Source organism: Physeter macrocephalus, chromosome 13, assembly GCF_002837175.3.
Source record: "Physeter macrocephalus isolate SW-GA chromosome 13, ASM283717v5, whole genome shotgun sequence".
Classification (NCBI taxonomy): domain Eukaryota; kingdom Metazoa; phylum Chordata; class Mammalia; order Artiodactyla; family Physeteridae; genus Physeter; species Physeter macrocephalus.
The window spans coordinates 79,379,295-79,395,359 of record NC_041226.1 but is presented as its reverse complement, the minus strand read 5'-3'; the positions used below and the strand labels follow the sequence as shown (position 1 = coordinate 79,395,359).

Below are 16,065 nucleotides of genomic sequence, written 5' to 3'. Positions count from 1 at the left end.
CTAGGTGTCAATCACCGCTCACTTCCCTACACTGATGGGCGGAAGTCGTCTTCCTATAGAAGCTGCCAGCGTGCGGTACGGTACCAAGAATTCTGTGATGTGCAGGTGGGGGTGGGGAGGGGAACGCGGGGTCGGGGGCAGAGGAAGATAGCCCGAGAGGGGAAAGGAAGACGCGGACGCACGGAGGAAGGCTGGAAGCGCTCTCCCATTACCTGGGGGGCCGGGGGGGCCCGGCTGGCCTGGCGATCCCTTAGGCCCTCCAACACAACCTGGGAAGAGAGGACAGAGGAGCTGTAGCCACGGTCCACACCCATCGTCACAGCTTTGGACGTGGCTGAGGTCGAGAGCACCGGCCGTGAAAGCCGGCTACCTTTTCACCATCAGAGTAATTTAATGATTCCATGAATCTTAATGCTGATATAACTGTAATTTCATTGTGTAATGAGACCAGAATATTAATACAGGATGCACATGAAGTAAGTCCAGCCGGATGAAAACAGGTGCCGTGCTGGCAGTGAGGGCTCCACCCTCTTGGAGGGCAATACCTCACACAGCCGAGTTCATCTGGGTGTCCTTCCCCACGACCCCGACCCCAAGGCAGTTCCCACCGGGGATGGAGGAAGCCTTCAATTTCAAAAGGAACGCTGTGACTTCTCTGTGACTTCCATTACTTTCAGAATTAGCAGAGGCAACTCGTTTTGCTGTGAGTCGTGCAAAATGAAACCCGGTGGCAGCCACCTCTGGCTGGTGACACCGCGCAGGGGTATTTTGTCGGACGGAGCACCCTTGCAGGCACAGCAGTCCTTCGAGATGCCCTTTGTCTGTCTGCCTGTGATTTGGCAGGGCTCCTATCCTGGCCCGACGTAGCGGCCAAAGAGGGGCTTCAGTCTCCTCTGCCACACGAGGGGTCCGAGGTGCAAAGGCGGACAGCCGAGGCCATGAAAAGAAAGGCCCCCGGCCGTCTTCAGGGGGCCTGGGCTCTAGCTGGCAGAGCCTCACCCCCAGGGGCCTTCCCGCATCTTTGAGACTGGCCAGCTCTCCGGAAGCTCCGGGGCTGCCGTTCCCGCTCTGCACCCTCGCCCTGAGCTCCTGATCTACCCCCACACCTCGTGCGGGGGCCCCAGGGGCCCTGATGCTGCTTCCCCAAGCCCTGGCCTTTATCCCAAACGCTTGGCTCCACACCCTCAGCTGCCACTGGTGAGCTGCCGCCGTCCAGATGTTCTGCCGGCACCTTTGCCTCCAAAAAACCCATCCTCTCTGCCCTGCTCTTCAGATCCTGCCCAAGGCCTGGCATCCGTCCCCTTGTGTCCTGGACTCACATCCCTCCGCCTGGCTTCCCACCTCGGCTTCTAGGCCCCCCGGGCTGGAGACGTGGCCTGTCCGATGGCAGCCGGGTCAACTTCTGGACCGTCCCCTCCCCTCTGCCCTGCCCTGAGCTCGGATCATCTGGGCAGCCTCTCCTTATCCGCCAGCCCTGTCCCTTCTCGTATCCATTCATCACTGGACCAGACTCTTCTCACATCTGGACTCGCTCCCCACCCTGCATAACGAGCAAATAATTCAGTTGCCCTTTACACACATAGAGGCGTATATTTTAGGCGTGAAAGGACTTATCTGTTGAGTTCTTACCGATACTGTAAACAGATGCTTTGTACTTTAGGGACAGCTTGGTGACACGAGGTCATCATGCTTGCCCTTCCCTGGGTGCTAAGCTGAGGCAGACGGAGTGCAGCTCCAAGTCCGCAAGTGTTTCTATTTCTGATGGCAGCTCTGTGCCCACGGCAGGGCTCACGCCAATTCTAGCACGTTAAGTCTACAAACCGAGAGTTTTCAAGAATTCTAAAGCTGCCCGACGTCATGACAGTACCTGGCTGGACGGTCTCCTGGCCATCTGCCCCGATGGGCCTTTTCACACCCGTGTCACAATCTAGGGGTGAGACAGTGACAGAGTGAGGCCAATTCTGCAATAGCGGAAAGCGCCTGGCTTTTCCGTGTGTGTGTGTGTGTGTGTGTGTGTGTCTGTGTCTGTGTGTGTGTGTGTGTGTGTGTGTGTGTGTGGTGGGAGGCTGGGACGGGCAGGGCATCAGAGGCTCATTTCTGGACTTCTGTGCTGAGCCTCTGTGACTCCAGCGCTAGAGGGAGAGGCCCCACATTCCAGCTGGCGAGAGGAAGCTGCAGTGGGTCCAGAAAACCCCGGGTGTCGCTTGTGTGTGATGAGAACCGATGGTGTGACACCATCTCACGTGACTCGCCCCCGGGGAATTCGCGCACTGCCTGAGAAGAACAGCGGGTGTGGAAGCACAGTGTCTCACGACTTTGAAAGAGGCGAGCCTGGACCCCTCCGTACCTATTTGTCCTGGAGTGCCGGGGGCGCCGGGAGGCCCGGGGAAGCCTGGCGGTCCAGGTAATCCAGCATCGCCGGGGAAGCCACGCTCGCCTTTGGGGCCTGGCAGCCCCAGTCCTGGGGGGCCTCTTTCTCCTGGAATGCCCTTAGTACCGGGTGGTCCTGGGTGGCCTGCGTCCCCTGAGGGGCCTTTGATGCCATCACCCTGTGAGAGATTTGGTTCATCTCTTACAATACATGTAAACCTCAAAGACAGCCGTCTCCCCAGCTACTTTTCCCCGTTCCCTGAGTTCTGCGCTCCGGATACAGAGATGAGTAGGAACCGATAGTCGTGGTCTCACCAAGTCACAGAAGTAAAGGACAGACTTTCTAACAACCATGGACAACACCCTCGAAGACAGTTCTGGAAGGCATAGGAATCTGAGTATTCTTCTCTTTCCAAGCCCCCAGCGCCCTGCTTGGACCTTCATTCTCCGGGGGATTTCTTCAAGAGAACCGTCAGGCACAGATTTGGCGAAATGGGGGCAGGAACACGTTATTTCATTGTTAGGGTTCAGCATTTGTGACCCATCTCCCAGTCAGAAGGGACAATGCAGTGGTGAAGGGAAGGGAGTCTTTGGTTCGGACGAGAAAGTGCATCAGAAATAAGGAGAGACGCTGGGAGCAGAGAGCAGGACGCTGGGAGCAGAGAGCAGGACGCTGGGAGCAGAGAGCAGGACGCTGGGAGCAGAGAGCAGGACGCTGGGAGCAGAGAGCAGGACGCTGGGAGCAGAGAGCAGGACGCTGGGAGCTGAGAGCAGGACGCTGGGAGCTGGGCACAGCCGTGTCCTGGTCATGCAACTCCTCGGAGCAGGGTGAGGGCAGGGAGGGAGGAGGAGGGGTCTAGTCTCCGCGGCCAACCGCCCTTCCCCGCCTGACCCCCGCCTGGCCCCGCAGAAAGGAGGCTGGGGGCTCTGCATCTTATCACACACAGCCTCTTTCCATGCCGGTGTGTGCGTGCTGCAGAAATGCAGCTGTGTATTTTACAAGTGATCCTAGAAGAAGCGTTCCACCTTCCATCTAGGAATATTCGACCTGGGGGGCTCTCGTTCTACGTGACGGCAAGAGGGATATTTACCTCCTCTTTTTCTCCTAATTGCTCACTCAGGGCTGGGCTTCCAGCCTCACTCACTGTTTTCTAAAAAATATGATTGCTGATCACGAAAAGAGAACAGGTCACACTGGGAGGGTTTCCTGCTGCGTTAGCACCTCTGACGCGCACGTGTTTAAGCACGTGACTGATGGGGGTGAGGGCAGAGCCGCCACCCCCCGCCCCGCCAGCGGTACTCACAGGAGAGCCTGGGAGGCCTGGGAATCCATCCAGCCCGTCACGCCCCGGGATGCCGCTGTCCCCTTTCAGTCCAGGCACGCCTGGGACACCTGGCTGGCCCCGCTCACCTGGGGGAGGAGCGCAGCGTGAGTTGCTCACCCAGGGCAGCCACAGAAGGGTGCATAGTCTAAGATTTGCTGGCCACAAGACTGACCTTTGGTGGTGATGGTTCGAGAATCTCCCTTCATTCCTTTGGGCCCGGGAGGGCCAACATCACCGGGGCCTCCCTGTAGAAACAAACACAAAGTTTCTTCCTCCTTCACACTGTTCAGGGCAGCCAAGAAGACAATGATTTTCGTTGCTACAACTTGAGGGCCCTTACCTGTCATCAAGCCCAGAGCCACACATCTCTGTCCCTGGCCACCCACTCCTGTGGCCACCAATCACAGATGGCCATGGGGCACGTGAACGTGGCCAGCGGGACTGAGACACTGAATGTTCAAATAGTTAAAACTTAAGGGAAGCAGCCACATATGGCTGGACGGTGAAAACAGGAACCTTGCTACTCAAAGTGTGGACTCCAGATGGGTAGCACCGGCCTCCCTGGGGGCCTGTCAGGAATGCAGACCCCGAGGCCCACCCAGGGCAACTGAACCGCAATCTGCAGCTCAACGAAGTCCCAGGGATTCGTAAGCTCATTAGCTTTGGAAAAGCTAAGGCTGCTAACCCTATCACTGCAATTTTGTTGAATCCGGGCAAATAATATGCCTCCAAGTACGAAGGATGGACATTTATGATCATACTGAGAACAGCAAGAGTATCTGTCTTCCTAACTGAAATCAAGGTTGGAAAAAAACCATACCTCACAGACAATTCATTGCAGGAACACTCACGTTTTAAGGTGTAAAATCCAGTTTAGGTCTTTTGATGAGCAGAAACGAGCAGGTGAATGTTTCAGGATGCATTTTAATGTGCGTGATATGCCAGATTGGGGCAACTCTCGGTTGCTGGTATTTGCAAGAATATGGGAACTTTTAGTGTTGGTTTAATTAAATGGAATGTTTCAAGGGATTATGAGTTCTTTTCTCCTAAAAAATTCCAGACACTTGATTTATTGATTTCGTTCTCTGCAGAAAAGGGTGACACTCTCTCAGTACCTAGAACAGCATCTCACACACAGGCAGGGCTCAACCAGGAGGTGCTGGGCAAATGGGTGGATGCATGTATTCATTTACTAATCGGCCCCCATACTTCGAGCACTCTGCCAGGTTCTAGTAGTACAGATATTAAACCACCAAAAACTGTCTCAGGCATTCCTGCTGCAGATTCATGAACGTATAATTAAATGCAAGATGAACACGGTACCTGAGCTGTTTGAACGCAAGTGCTGTGCGTGTGCATGCGATACAGCTGGGGAAAGCACATGCTCTTGGAAGACTTTAGAGATTCCATGTGCACAAAATGGGATCCATTTGACTTCTCAGAACTCTCCCGTCATTTTATAAATAGCTGAAGGTCCCACGAGTTCTGCCATTGTTCCGTTTGGATTCTCACTACGTACACTTTTCCTGAATACTTGAGCAACGTCTACACGCTCAGCCATGATTTGGAGATGGTGTCATTTTTAAAGTAGGAGGAAATGTGGCACCTATTATGTTCAGTTGGATAAAACTATTTGTCTTCTGAGAAGTCCCAGAGAATGGCGAGGTGCCGTGGACCTCATTTTCACCGGCAAAGCTCCCGCGACACGAAGCAGTTATGAGTCACGACCCTGTGCACCAACAGCTCTGAGTGGCTGCAACTCCCCTGCATCTGGACACGAAGCCACATTGTTCTAACCGTCCCTGGCCAAGTGTCCTGAGCAGACTTTCCTCTATTGCTGAATATGTAAAATGACAGACTTTTCATTTTATAAATCTCTTGCAGCTCTCTTTTTAAATAGAAGTAAATAAAAAATACAGTTTCTTTGCCTTCATCTCAAATTTGCTTTGAAATCATTGGTCAGTTAAAACCTGCCACGAAGAAAGATCTACTCCAGATGGTGTTTTCCTCAGGTGTGAAATAAAGCCCACTTAGCTGGAATCCAGAAAATTTCATACATTCATCCAAACTAAATTCATGATATACTTGGAAGTCTCACTTTTTATCAAGTTAAGGGAGCCTTCATTAAAATGCTAAATCGGTCCTATACTAAATCTGAAGAGGTGAACACACAGTATGTAGTATGTAGCTTTCCATTCAAAATGCTAGAAGGGTTTCTTTTTTTGAGATATAATTCACATGCTATAAGATTAACCATTTTAAAGCATACAATTCAGTATTTTTTTTTTTTTTTTTGCGGTACGCGGGCCTCTCACCGCTGTGGCCTCTTCCATTGCGGAGCACAGGCTCCGGACACGCAGGCCCAGCGGCCATGGCTCACGGGCCCAGCCGCTCCGCGGCACGTGGGATCCTCCCGGACCGGGGCACGAACCCGTGTCCCCTGCATCGGCAGGCGGATTCTCAACCACTGAGCCACCAGGGAAGCCCAGTACTTTTTTTTTTTTTTTTGTATTTTCGCGAGGTTCTGCAACCATCACTATTACCTAAATCCAGACCATTTTCATCACCCCAGAAAGAAACAGTCACTCGCATTCCCCCTCCTCCCAGCCCTTGGCGGTAACCACCAACCTACTTCGTCTCAAGATGCATATTCTGGACACTCCACACCAATAGCATCATATAATATCTGTTCTTTTGTGTGTTATTTCACTCAGCATGATGTTTCTGAGGGCACCACACTGTAGCACGTGTCAGCACTGCATCCCTTTTGGCGGCTGAATAATGTCCCATCGGGTGGGTATGCTACGTTTCGTTTATCCATTTATGGGCATTTGGGTTTTTTCCACTTTCTGGCTGGTATCGTGAAGGCTGCTGTGAGCTTAAGGCACAAGTTTTGGTGTGGACACGTGTTTTCAGTTCTCCTGGGTCTGTACTAGGAGGGGACTTTCTGGGTCACACGACACCTCTATGTTTGACTTTTTAAAAATTTGTTGGCTGCGTTGTATGGCTTGTGGGATTTTAGTTCCTCAACTAGGGACTGAACCCGGGCCCCAGGCAGTGAGAGCACGGAGTCCTAAGCAGGGGACTGCCAGGGAATTCCCTATGTTTGACTTTTCTGAGGAAGCATCAAACTTTTCCACGGTGCCTGCCCCATTGCACATCCCCACCAGGAAAAGCTCTAGAGCTCCTCTTGGAATACGTGGCTTTTTTGAATGTCACACTGGGTGCGTAAGTGTTGCTGGTCTAAAGCTGTATTAATTCAATAAATAAAAGCAGGGAATGGGGAAATGGGGCCGGGCGTCCAGGTGGTCTTATCGGCTTCGTGGTAGAACTGGTCTCTCACCTTGAATCCTGGGAACCCGGGGATGCCGTGCTGGCCGGGGTCTCCCGGGCTGCCTTTCCTCCCTGGTTCCCCATTGGTGCCGGGAAAGCCCTTGGGTCCTGGTGGCCCCGGAAGACCCCCGATGAACCGGTCACCCTCTGCACATTGACAGTCGCCGGCGTCGCCTGCAACGTGGGCGGAGAGGGAGGGACTTGTCAGTTGCTCGTGAAGCGCGTGTACGACCCCCCTGTTGGCTCTGCAGGGGGCAGGAGGGCAAGGGGGTGAGGGCGCGGCTGGGGGCGGGGCACACGCAGGACACGCCTCCTCCGGTCCTCACTCCGCCTCACTCTTAGACAAGGAGCGTGTCTCCTCGGGACGCAGATACGTAAAGAACAGGACCGCTGACGGAGGTGCGGGCGGAGTTGGGGACTCAGCGACAGGAGCTCTGAGAAGCCACCGCGGGGGCCTCGGGGGGAGGGCAGGGAGGTCCAGGGTGAAGGGGAGCCGGAGAGAGGGCGGCCTGGCAGCAGCCGCGGGCTTGGAGCCCAGGGTCCCGGTGCGGAGGGAAAAACACGTGCCCTCCCTTCTTCTGTCCTGCTGCCTGGACCCAGGGGGCCCGGGGCCAGGGGAGGGCCGAGCTGGAGGCTGGCGGTCGGCTTGGCTCCCTGGGCGCAAAGGGGGACACGTGATGGCCCGGGGGCGCCGAGCTGCCCCGCTCACCCACGACGCCGGACCCCTGCACCGCCCACAGCTCCACGCGCGCCGCAGAGGTCCGGCGGTTAGAACCCAGGATGCCCGGGGATGGGCGAGCCGAACAGGCCCCCCCGAGGTCCCCACGGGCGGCCCTTGCCTGGAGAGGTCGGGTCCCCCAGGGGCAGCAGGGAGAGGAAAGCAAGGACAGCTCGTTCCCACCAGCCTCCGCCCCACCTGGGCAGGTCGCGTCTCTCCTGCTTTGCCACCGCCTTGCTGCCGACGCACCCCTAACTCGGGGAGTCGGGTTAGGACCAAACCAGATGATGACCCTACAGCCCCCTGCAAATACTTGTTACATTTTCTTGGGGCCGAGGGCTCGGATGAGTCATCTGAATTCAGTCTAAGAAGCCACCGGGCATCTTTTCTGTCCCATGTTGGGCCCCGTGTTGCATTTCAGTGATGAAGGTGGCAGACAGAACAGAGACGGGAGAGCCAGCTAGAGCTGGGTGTGTGGAAAACGAGGAGGCGCCGGCCCCCATGGCAGGGAGGGGGCCGGGGGGGAAGCAGGGGCTCGTCCTCATCTTGGAACCAGTGAAGTGAGCTGGACTCAGGAGGGCCAAGCAGCGCCCCACCCCCTGTGGTTCCCGGACAGCCTCACCTTTCCATCCTTTCTGTCCGCGAGCCCCGGGGAAACCAGAAGGCCCAGGGTAGCCCACCCTGCCTTTTGCTCCTTTAAGGCCGAAAAGGAAACCTGAGGAGAAAACCCACAAGGACGGTACGTTAGCACAGCCCAGGCCCCCGCGTGGGAAGGGTTACGGCCGAGTCTCCCAGCAGAAAACGGCCCCCGTTCCAATTCCACCCCAACTACTCGCAGAAGGACACGGAGACTTTCCTTCTGTGGCCACTGCTTCCAGGACTGGAAACACATGTGAACGCCTATGATTTTGTTTTTTCCAGTAAAGTCTAGAAATAGAAATCTTTACTTTTCAGAAACACTGAGTCCAAAGAAGACTTTAGGTTTTTTTAACCACGTGTTTTCCTTCGACTTGGGTTCTAAGACTACTGCAACTTCTGGTTCCCAGAATGCCAGAAAACCCAAACAGTAAAAGATGTTAGCATGAACTAGCTTCCCTAGTTCTGTCCTCTCCTCTGGGACGGGAGCACTTGTGCACGCCCCCCGCCCCCCGCCCCCACCGTCTTTCCTCCTTCACTCCTTTGGGTGCACACACGTGCACACATGTAACCATGCAGGTAACTTGTGATTCTCCCACCCCCGTCGCTAGGATCACGGTACTTCAGGCGTCCTTCCGCCATCTGCAGGGCTCTGATAATTCCAAGCAGGGACATCCGGGTGAGGGTGTAAGAAACAGACTCCAAACGCCCACAAAACGCTCCGCGTCCTACTTGAGCAGAGCGCCATCTCGTGGTGGAAACTGGGCTGCACATTCCTGGGAAGCACCACTGCTGGGTATCGACTCCCAGGAGTCTGGCCCGAGCTCCGGGGTACGTGGAGATGGGTGAGGCCCAGGGGGGGACCATGCTGGATGGGGAGCTGGGGAGGGGAGACCCAGAGTTCAGTTTGGGGCATGCAAAGCTGGAGACGCCTGTGAGACACACAGCGGTGACGAGGTGCCCAGTTAGCAGCTGGGATGAGTTTGCAGCTCAGAATGCTGAACTGGGCTGGGGACACAGTTAGGGAGAGCTGGCTCATAACTGGTGTTTAAATTCCTGTGAGTGCAGGAGCTCGCTAGAGAGAGAGACACAGACAGGAACTCCACTGTCCATGGGACGGCGGAGGGAGGAGGAGGAGGACCTAGCAAAGGAGCCGCAAAAAGAAGGGGAGAGACGACAAGGGGGGGTCGTGGAGCTGGAGAAGAGCGTGTGTGTGTGTGTGGGGGGGGGTGCCGGCTGCCCCCGTACCGCTGGGAGGCTGCTGACGGAGCACACGGTACCCAGGATGTGGCTCCATAGGTCACTGGTGACCAGGTCAACAGCATGTCAGCCTAGCGGTGGACTGAGGGCTTTATGCCATGTTTCCACGTTCTCCTGATATGTTAGGAGAAGCTAGTATTACAGGCAGTTATTGAATCACAGATACTCCAGGGATGTTGGCTTTTAAAATCTGAGACGAAGACACTGTGGGTATGCTTCACAGTGTTTGCAAATCTAGACAGAAAAGGCACTTTTGGGCCATCTTAAGGTGCCATCCTCCCTCCTTCCTACACTGTTTTTTTCTTCATCCGGTAAATTCATAATTTCAAGCAAGTCCTAAAGAACAGCACTGTGCCAGGGAACTCTACCTAATGCACTGTGGTAACCTAAATGGGAGGGCAGTCCAAAAGGGAGGGGATATCTGTATGTGTGCGGCTGATTCATTTTGTTGTGCAGTGGAGGCTAACACAACACTGTAAAGCAACCATACTCCAATGAAAATTAATAAAAAAAATAAAGGGATCTCCTGATGAAAAAAAAAAATAGCAGTGCACCTCTGCGATGTTTCCAACATGGTTTTCCTGAAGAGGTCAGTGGCCGTAATAAACCTGGCAGTAGTTTGACTTACTCTAGAGCCCCGGCAGTCGACTCAGTTACCTGAGCTGAACTGGACATAAGCAAAACGTTTAGCTCAGAAAGAAAACTGCCTTCACAGTTTGATTTTGCTGGAACGGCGAAAGAGTAAAAATTCAGGTTTCCATCAGGATCGACACATAAAACGGAGTGAAATGCAGTTAACAAGAAAAGAATCCAACAGTTTCATTCCAGGGAAAAAGCTGAAGAACTCTGTGGGACTCAAGGTCACTGATGTTAAATTATGACTCCACACAAAAAATATTTTAAAAGGCCATTAAGGTTGGCTACATTTTGTACAAGAGATTGCTTTTAAAAAAGTGATTTGGGAGCAATGTGTCTCACAGGGTAAAATAAATATTTCAAGGAGAACTGAAGTTGATAAAATGGATCAGACACCATTCCATCTATTTTATAAATTCTCCCTTCAGTTAACCACATGGACCGGAAATTAGTTAATTTGTTTACAGATGACTTATGTTGGTAAATCGTAGATTTACTAAGCAAGACTTACAAAGCCGGATGGTATGTGTTTGTGTCTATCAAAATGGAATTTAGTTACAGGAATGATGGCAAGGTTAGCCTTCAATCACAGTCTTTTGAAGAGGCATATTTTTATGCTTTTATTTTTAACGCATCGTGTTCTGTTGCCAAAAAAGGAAAACTCAACAGATACCATTTACTCAGGATATGTAATGTTCACAGAAACTTAGCCATTATCACAGATGCCACAGTAATAAATATTACTGCCAGGATAATAAAAAAGATTAGTGATAACAGTGCTCAAAGTATTTGGCAAATTCCAGGGAAGTATCTGCACCCCGAATTTTTCAAAAGAATGTGAGAATCTGCTTTTTGCAGTTGAAGGAAAACTGGGAACGTAGAGCCTTAGTAACTTAAAATTTAACGCAGAAGACGACAGAGAAGTGACTGCTGATTTTTTAGTGGAAGGAGCGTGTACTGATGTGCTTCTCATGCCTCCGACAGTTTTCCTTCTAAAGAGACAGCAATGAGAAGCTGGCTTCCGAAAGCAAGGAAAGCCTGGTCTCCATCTACCTTTAACTGAACTCACACACTAGCCATTAGCACATGTGAAGAGAGGAATCTGTCAGCGATGAGCGGGGCGGGGGCGGGGGGGGGCGTGACGTCAGGAATTAAAATTCAAATATTTTGAAAAGAAGATGCTGAATCGTGTCCATGTCGCAGAGACAGAAATAGTGACCTCTTTTTAAGTTCGATTTTACGATGTTCAAAGCATAACCCTAAAGCTGGAAGCTGAGAGAACAACCGTCTTGGAGGGCAAAGCCTCCTTGGAGCTCAGCTGAAAGATGAGCCGCGGTTGCATCAGAACCTGGAAACTCAGTTCTGTGCCGACAGCACGAGGGCCCGGACGCCGTGCTTGTCCAGGCTGTAGGCTCTCAGCACCTTCCGTCTGGGCCCCGCCGAGGGCTGCCATGTCCCGTTACAGGTGCTGCAGCCGCTCCTGGTGTGAGCTCTGGCTCCTCGGGGGCCCAGAAGGCAGATCACCGAGTCTGCCTATCGTGTTGGTTAACTAGGGGAGAGGCTGTATGTCAGGGCGGGCCTTTCCTGCCTGCACCCCAGAGCGCCTGCCACATTCTCACACTGCCCTCTGCCTAGTTCACGGAATTATTTACAAGAAAATCCCAAGTGAAAATCCAGCCGGGGCCAGGCTCCGTGCTCTGGACACTGGCACGACCTCCCTTGAGTTTCCCTCCACTTACCGTCTGGGCCAGGTGGTCCCGGGAGCCCTGGGGGACCTCGGAGCCCCGGCTTTCCGTCAGCTCCCGGCGGGCCGGGGTACAGGGCGGGGATGCCCGGCTCTCCTGTGAAGCCTTTGGGTCCCATCTCGCCCGGTAAGCCTCTCTTCTCATCTGAAAATCCAACAGCAATCACAGCAGCGTGAGACCTCTGAGATTTATCCGCTGCGCTGGCCTTCCCGCCCCGGGAGGCCCCCAGCTGGGCTAGTGGTTTCCAGTCCAGTCAGTGACTTAAAGGGCAATGCCGCTGGTATATTTCACCACTATCTTTCCACTTGAAAAAGCCCCTCTCCTTGCCCCCAGACGACGGACCGAGAGTTGTTATAACACTGGACGATGCCTGTGCTCTTCCTGGCCAAGTGACAGAATCACGTGAGGTACCATCAGCAGCGCCTCCGACCTAGTGAGGGAGTCACCGTCACAGGTGCGCGGTTCTGTGACGACATCCCAACACGTATTCGAGATGCATCAGAGCTGCTGGGCCAGCCTATGAGACAGAGCGCTGACTGGGGGGCTGTGCAGCCAGCGAGGGGCGGGGTTTGCGTGGGCCCCGAGGGGATGTCTCCGTTCCGATGCCGCGGAAGCACGTTACCTCCATCTCCGATGGACGTGCCAGGCAGGCCTGGCAAGCCGGGGTCTCCAGGCTCCCCCCGGGCTCCTGGGTCCCCGGGGGCTCCTTGGAATCCTGGGTCCCCTCTGGCACCTGGAACCAAGACAGGCCCCACATTATGAACAAGACTGTTGTTGAGGGCTCAAGGCAGATGTTCACTTTTTCGCTGAATGTGTGTTTACTGATATTCCGTCCATCGCACGAGGCCGGCAGTGTGCAAATGTTTCATCTATGGTAGCCCCTGCTTTCAAGGAGCTCATTCTCAACCAAAGAGGACTGATAAAAGATCCCTATAAATGTTATAAAACAAGAGAGGAACAGAAGGCCAAGAAGATACAGAGAGGTTTCAAAGGAGGGGAGGATTATTTGGGGGGAAATCTGACACTGAGGGACCACAGAGAATGAGAATAGTAGGAGTAGACAGTACTTTTGAGCTCTTGAGCGTGCAGACTCAGCGTTACACGCTTGGCTGACATTCGGTTCCCGTAAAGGCGCGTGTGTAGATAGTATTACAGCCCCAATGTCACAGAGGGGTGAGGCTTCATGAGAAGGTAAGCTGACAGCTGATGGAGATAGATGACAGGGGAGAGGAGGGCAGAGGACGGTCAGGGGAAGGACGTCCACAGAGGACATCGGCCCAAGTGAAGCAGGTGAGCACGGAGCAGGACACCTGGCGGGGCGGGGTACAGGTGAACAGGGTCGTGGAAGGTCAGATTGCACTCCTGCTGAGTCAGCAGGAATGAAGAATGAATGAGACGATTTGGACCCTCCTGCACCAGGCACCATGGGGGGAGCTGGGGGGCGACGGGGGCCAACTCTCTCTGAACCCCTCTTCTCCTGAGCCCCAGGTCTTGCCCGGATCAGCTTCTCATTGCTGTTTTCTGGATGAATGGTAGACGAGAAGATTCTTACAGACCTTTTCCCTAAATAAACAAATGCCAAGGCTCCCTGGCTGTGTAAATAGCAACGCTTTACTGCATAGCATGTTTTTCTGGTCTACAATTGGGCAAGTGGAGAGAGTATGATGTTTCATGGTACAGCGATTAGTAATTGTTAGGAGAGATCACATCACTATGTGATCTGTACTTTTTTAATCTTAAGAGAAACTCCTTAAGAGAAGAAGGGGTCCGCTGGGCCTCATGCTCGACACGTTTGTAAGGGGTGGAACACGCGAGTCTGCGTCCCTGTGCTGGGCTCGGCTGCCTGCAGAGGGGACGGAGGGCTGGGCTCTGGAACAGGGGTGGCCCGGGTCTGAGTCCTGCTCCTTCGCTTGCTACGTACATGATCTGGGGCGAGTTACCCAACTTCTCCGTGCCTCAGTTTCTCCATCAGTACAGTGCGGCCGATGCCAGCCCCCATCTCAAAGGGTCTTTACAAGGAGTAAATCAATGGACCGGTGCAAATTAGAACAACTTGCTTCATTGCCTGGCGTGTGCTCAGCAAGCACCATACAAATGTTAGCCATTACCATGACTGAATAAAAAGAGACAAAATAAAATTGAAAACCACAGATCTTCTCAAGTGTTTGGGAAAAGAGCAAGATCACTGTTTTTTTTTTTTTTGTTTTTTTTTTTTGCGGTACGCGGGCCTCTCACTGTTGTGGCCTCTCCCGCTGCGGAGCACAGGCTCCGGACGCGCAGGCTCAGCGGCCGTGGCTCACGGGCCCAGCCGCTCCGCGGCACGTGGGATCCTCCCGGACCGGGGCACGAACCCGCGTCCCCCGCATCGGCAGGCGGACTCTCAACCACTGCGCCACCAGGGAAGCCCAAGATCACTTTTTAGTTACACTGCAATCATGTTTTCCAATGCAAAGCTCTTCGAATCCTTTGCGTTTGACAAGCTCCCGCAATGCTGCCTGGTGAGAGGTACATGTATTTTCCTCTTTTCCATGACAGAATCTGCTCATGAGTCAGCCTCTCACCCTAAGGAGCCCTGGAGCTGGGTCAGCCTCCCAGCTCATCCAGGCTGCAGGAACTCCGCTGTAGGAGCAAGGAGGGTGGTCGCTGACTTTCTCACCCTGCACTTGGGGAAAAGGAAATGTGACCACCCACTGTCCCGGTGTGGTTTCCAGGAATGCAGGGGGGTGAGGGGAACTGAACGCATCCTGGCCTCTCAGTCAGGGAGCTTTCTGATGAGTGCAAAAGAGACATCACCAATGTTAATTTTAAAAACTGTGTTCCCAGTATCACCTCACACGTGTCAGAATGGCCATCATCAAAAAGTCTACAAATAACAAATGTGGGCAAAGATGTGGAGAAAAGGGAACCCTCCTACATTGTTGGTGGGAATGTAAATTGATGCAACCACTAGGGAGAACAGCATGGAGGTTTCTCAAAAAACTAAAAATAGAAATACCATATGACCCAGCAATTCCACTCCTGGGTATATATTCAAAAAAACAGCACACTAATTCAAAAAGACACGTGTACCCCAGTGTTCACCGTGGCGCTATTTACAACAGTCAAGGTACGGAAGCAACCCAAGTGCCCATCAACAGATTTATGGATAAAGAAGATGTGGTACGTATATACAATGGAACACTACTCAGCCATCAAAAAGAACGAAATAATGCCATTTGCAGCAACGTGGATGGACTTGGAGAGCATTATGCTCTGTGAAATAAGTCAGACCGAGAAAGACAAATACTGTATGATATCACTTATATATGGAATCTAAAATATACGACCAACTAGTGAATATAACAAAAAAGAAGCAGAGACACAGATCTAGAGGACAAACCAGTGGTTACTAGTGGGGAGAGGGAAGGGAGGAGGGGCAAATATAGGGGCAGGGGGACAAAAGGGTTATTGAGGGATTCTATGAAATCATGGGTGTGAAACTTTTGAAAATTGTAAAGCACTACAGAATTTAAAGAATCTTTCATTCAATAAAAAAAATAAATTAAAAAAAAGTGGGTTGCAAAATAAAAAAAAATTAAGTTCCCAAAGTCTCAAAGACGTGATTTCCATTTCACCAAAATCACCAACAGTAAGTCAACCTCGTGTCGGGTCCCTGGGGTTTCTGGCTTGGCAGACGTGTTGGGCCCCCCAGAGGAGGACGGGGAGCTGGCTCCACAGCAGTGTGGACTCCCAGGTTTGAGTTTATTTGAAATATACTCATCGATGGTTTGATGTCACCCTGGAGAGAGACCTCTAGGGGACCCCACCTGGCCTTGTCCTCGGCCTCGCTCTGTCTGTAGTTTCCCCATCGTTGGATGAAGACATGCAAAGGTATTAAACCAGCAGATGGTTCACACCTAAGCAGGAAGGTTAGTCCCTGACCCCTGGACATAGATAACAGGGTGAGACAGATGACCTACTGGGTACAGGAAGGAAACATTAGAGCATCTTCATTAAAAAAAAAAAATCTGGGCTTCCCTGGTGGCGCAGCGGTTGCGCATCC

At 52.8% G+C, this 16,065-nt stretch overlaps 1 protein-coding gene across 3 annotated transcripts in view; it reads right to left on the bottom strand.

Annotated features, from left to right (window-relative positions):
- The window catches only part of COL4A2 (collagen type IV alpha 2 chain), a 178,520-nt gene that overhangs the window by 26,766 nt on the left and 135,689 nt on the right, over nucleotides 1-16,065 (bottom strand). For all 3 annotated transcript variants that reach the window (XM_024123120.3, XM_024123123.3, XM_024123122.2), the window contains 9 exons: nucleotides 12,646-12,756; nucleotides 12,018-12,167; nucleotides 8,369-8,461; nucleotides 7,039-7,202; nucleotides 3,868-3,940; nucleotides 3,675-3,781; nucleotides 2,348-2,549; nucleotides 1,868-1,927; nucleotides 213-269 (listed from right to left, as the gene is read on the bottom strand). In XM_024123120.3, the coding sequence (XP_023978888.1) occupies nucleotides 213-269; nucleotides 1,868-1,927; nucleotides 2,348-2,549; nucleotides 3,675-3,781; nucleotides 3,868-3,940; nucleotides 7,039-7,202; nucleotides 8,369-8,461; nucleotides 12,018-12,167; nucleotides 12,646-12,756 (1,017 nt within the window). The remainder of the gene's footprint in view (nucleotides 1-212; nucleotides 270-1,867; nucleotides 1,928-2,347; nucleotides 2,550-3,674; nucleotides 3,782-3,867; nucleotides 3,941-7,038; nucleotides 7,203-8,368; nucleotides 8,462-12,017; nucleotides 12,168-12,645; nucleotides 12,757-16,065) is intronic.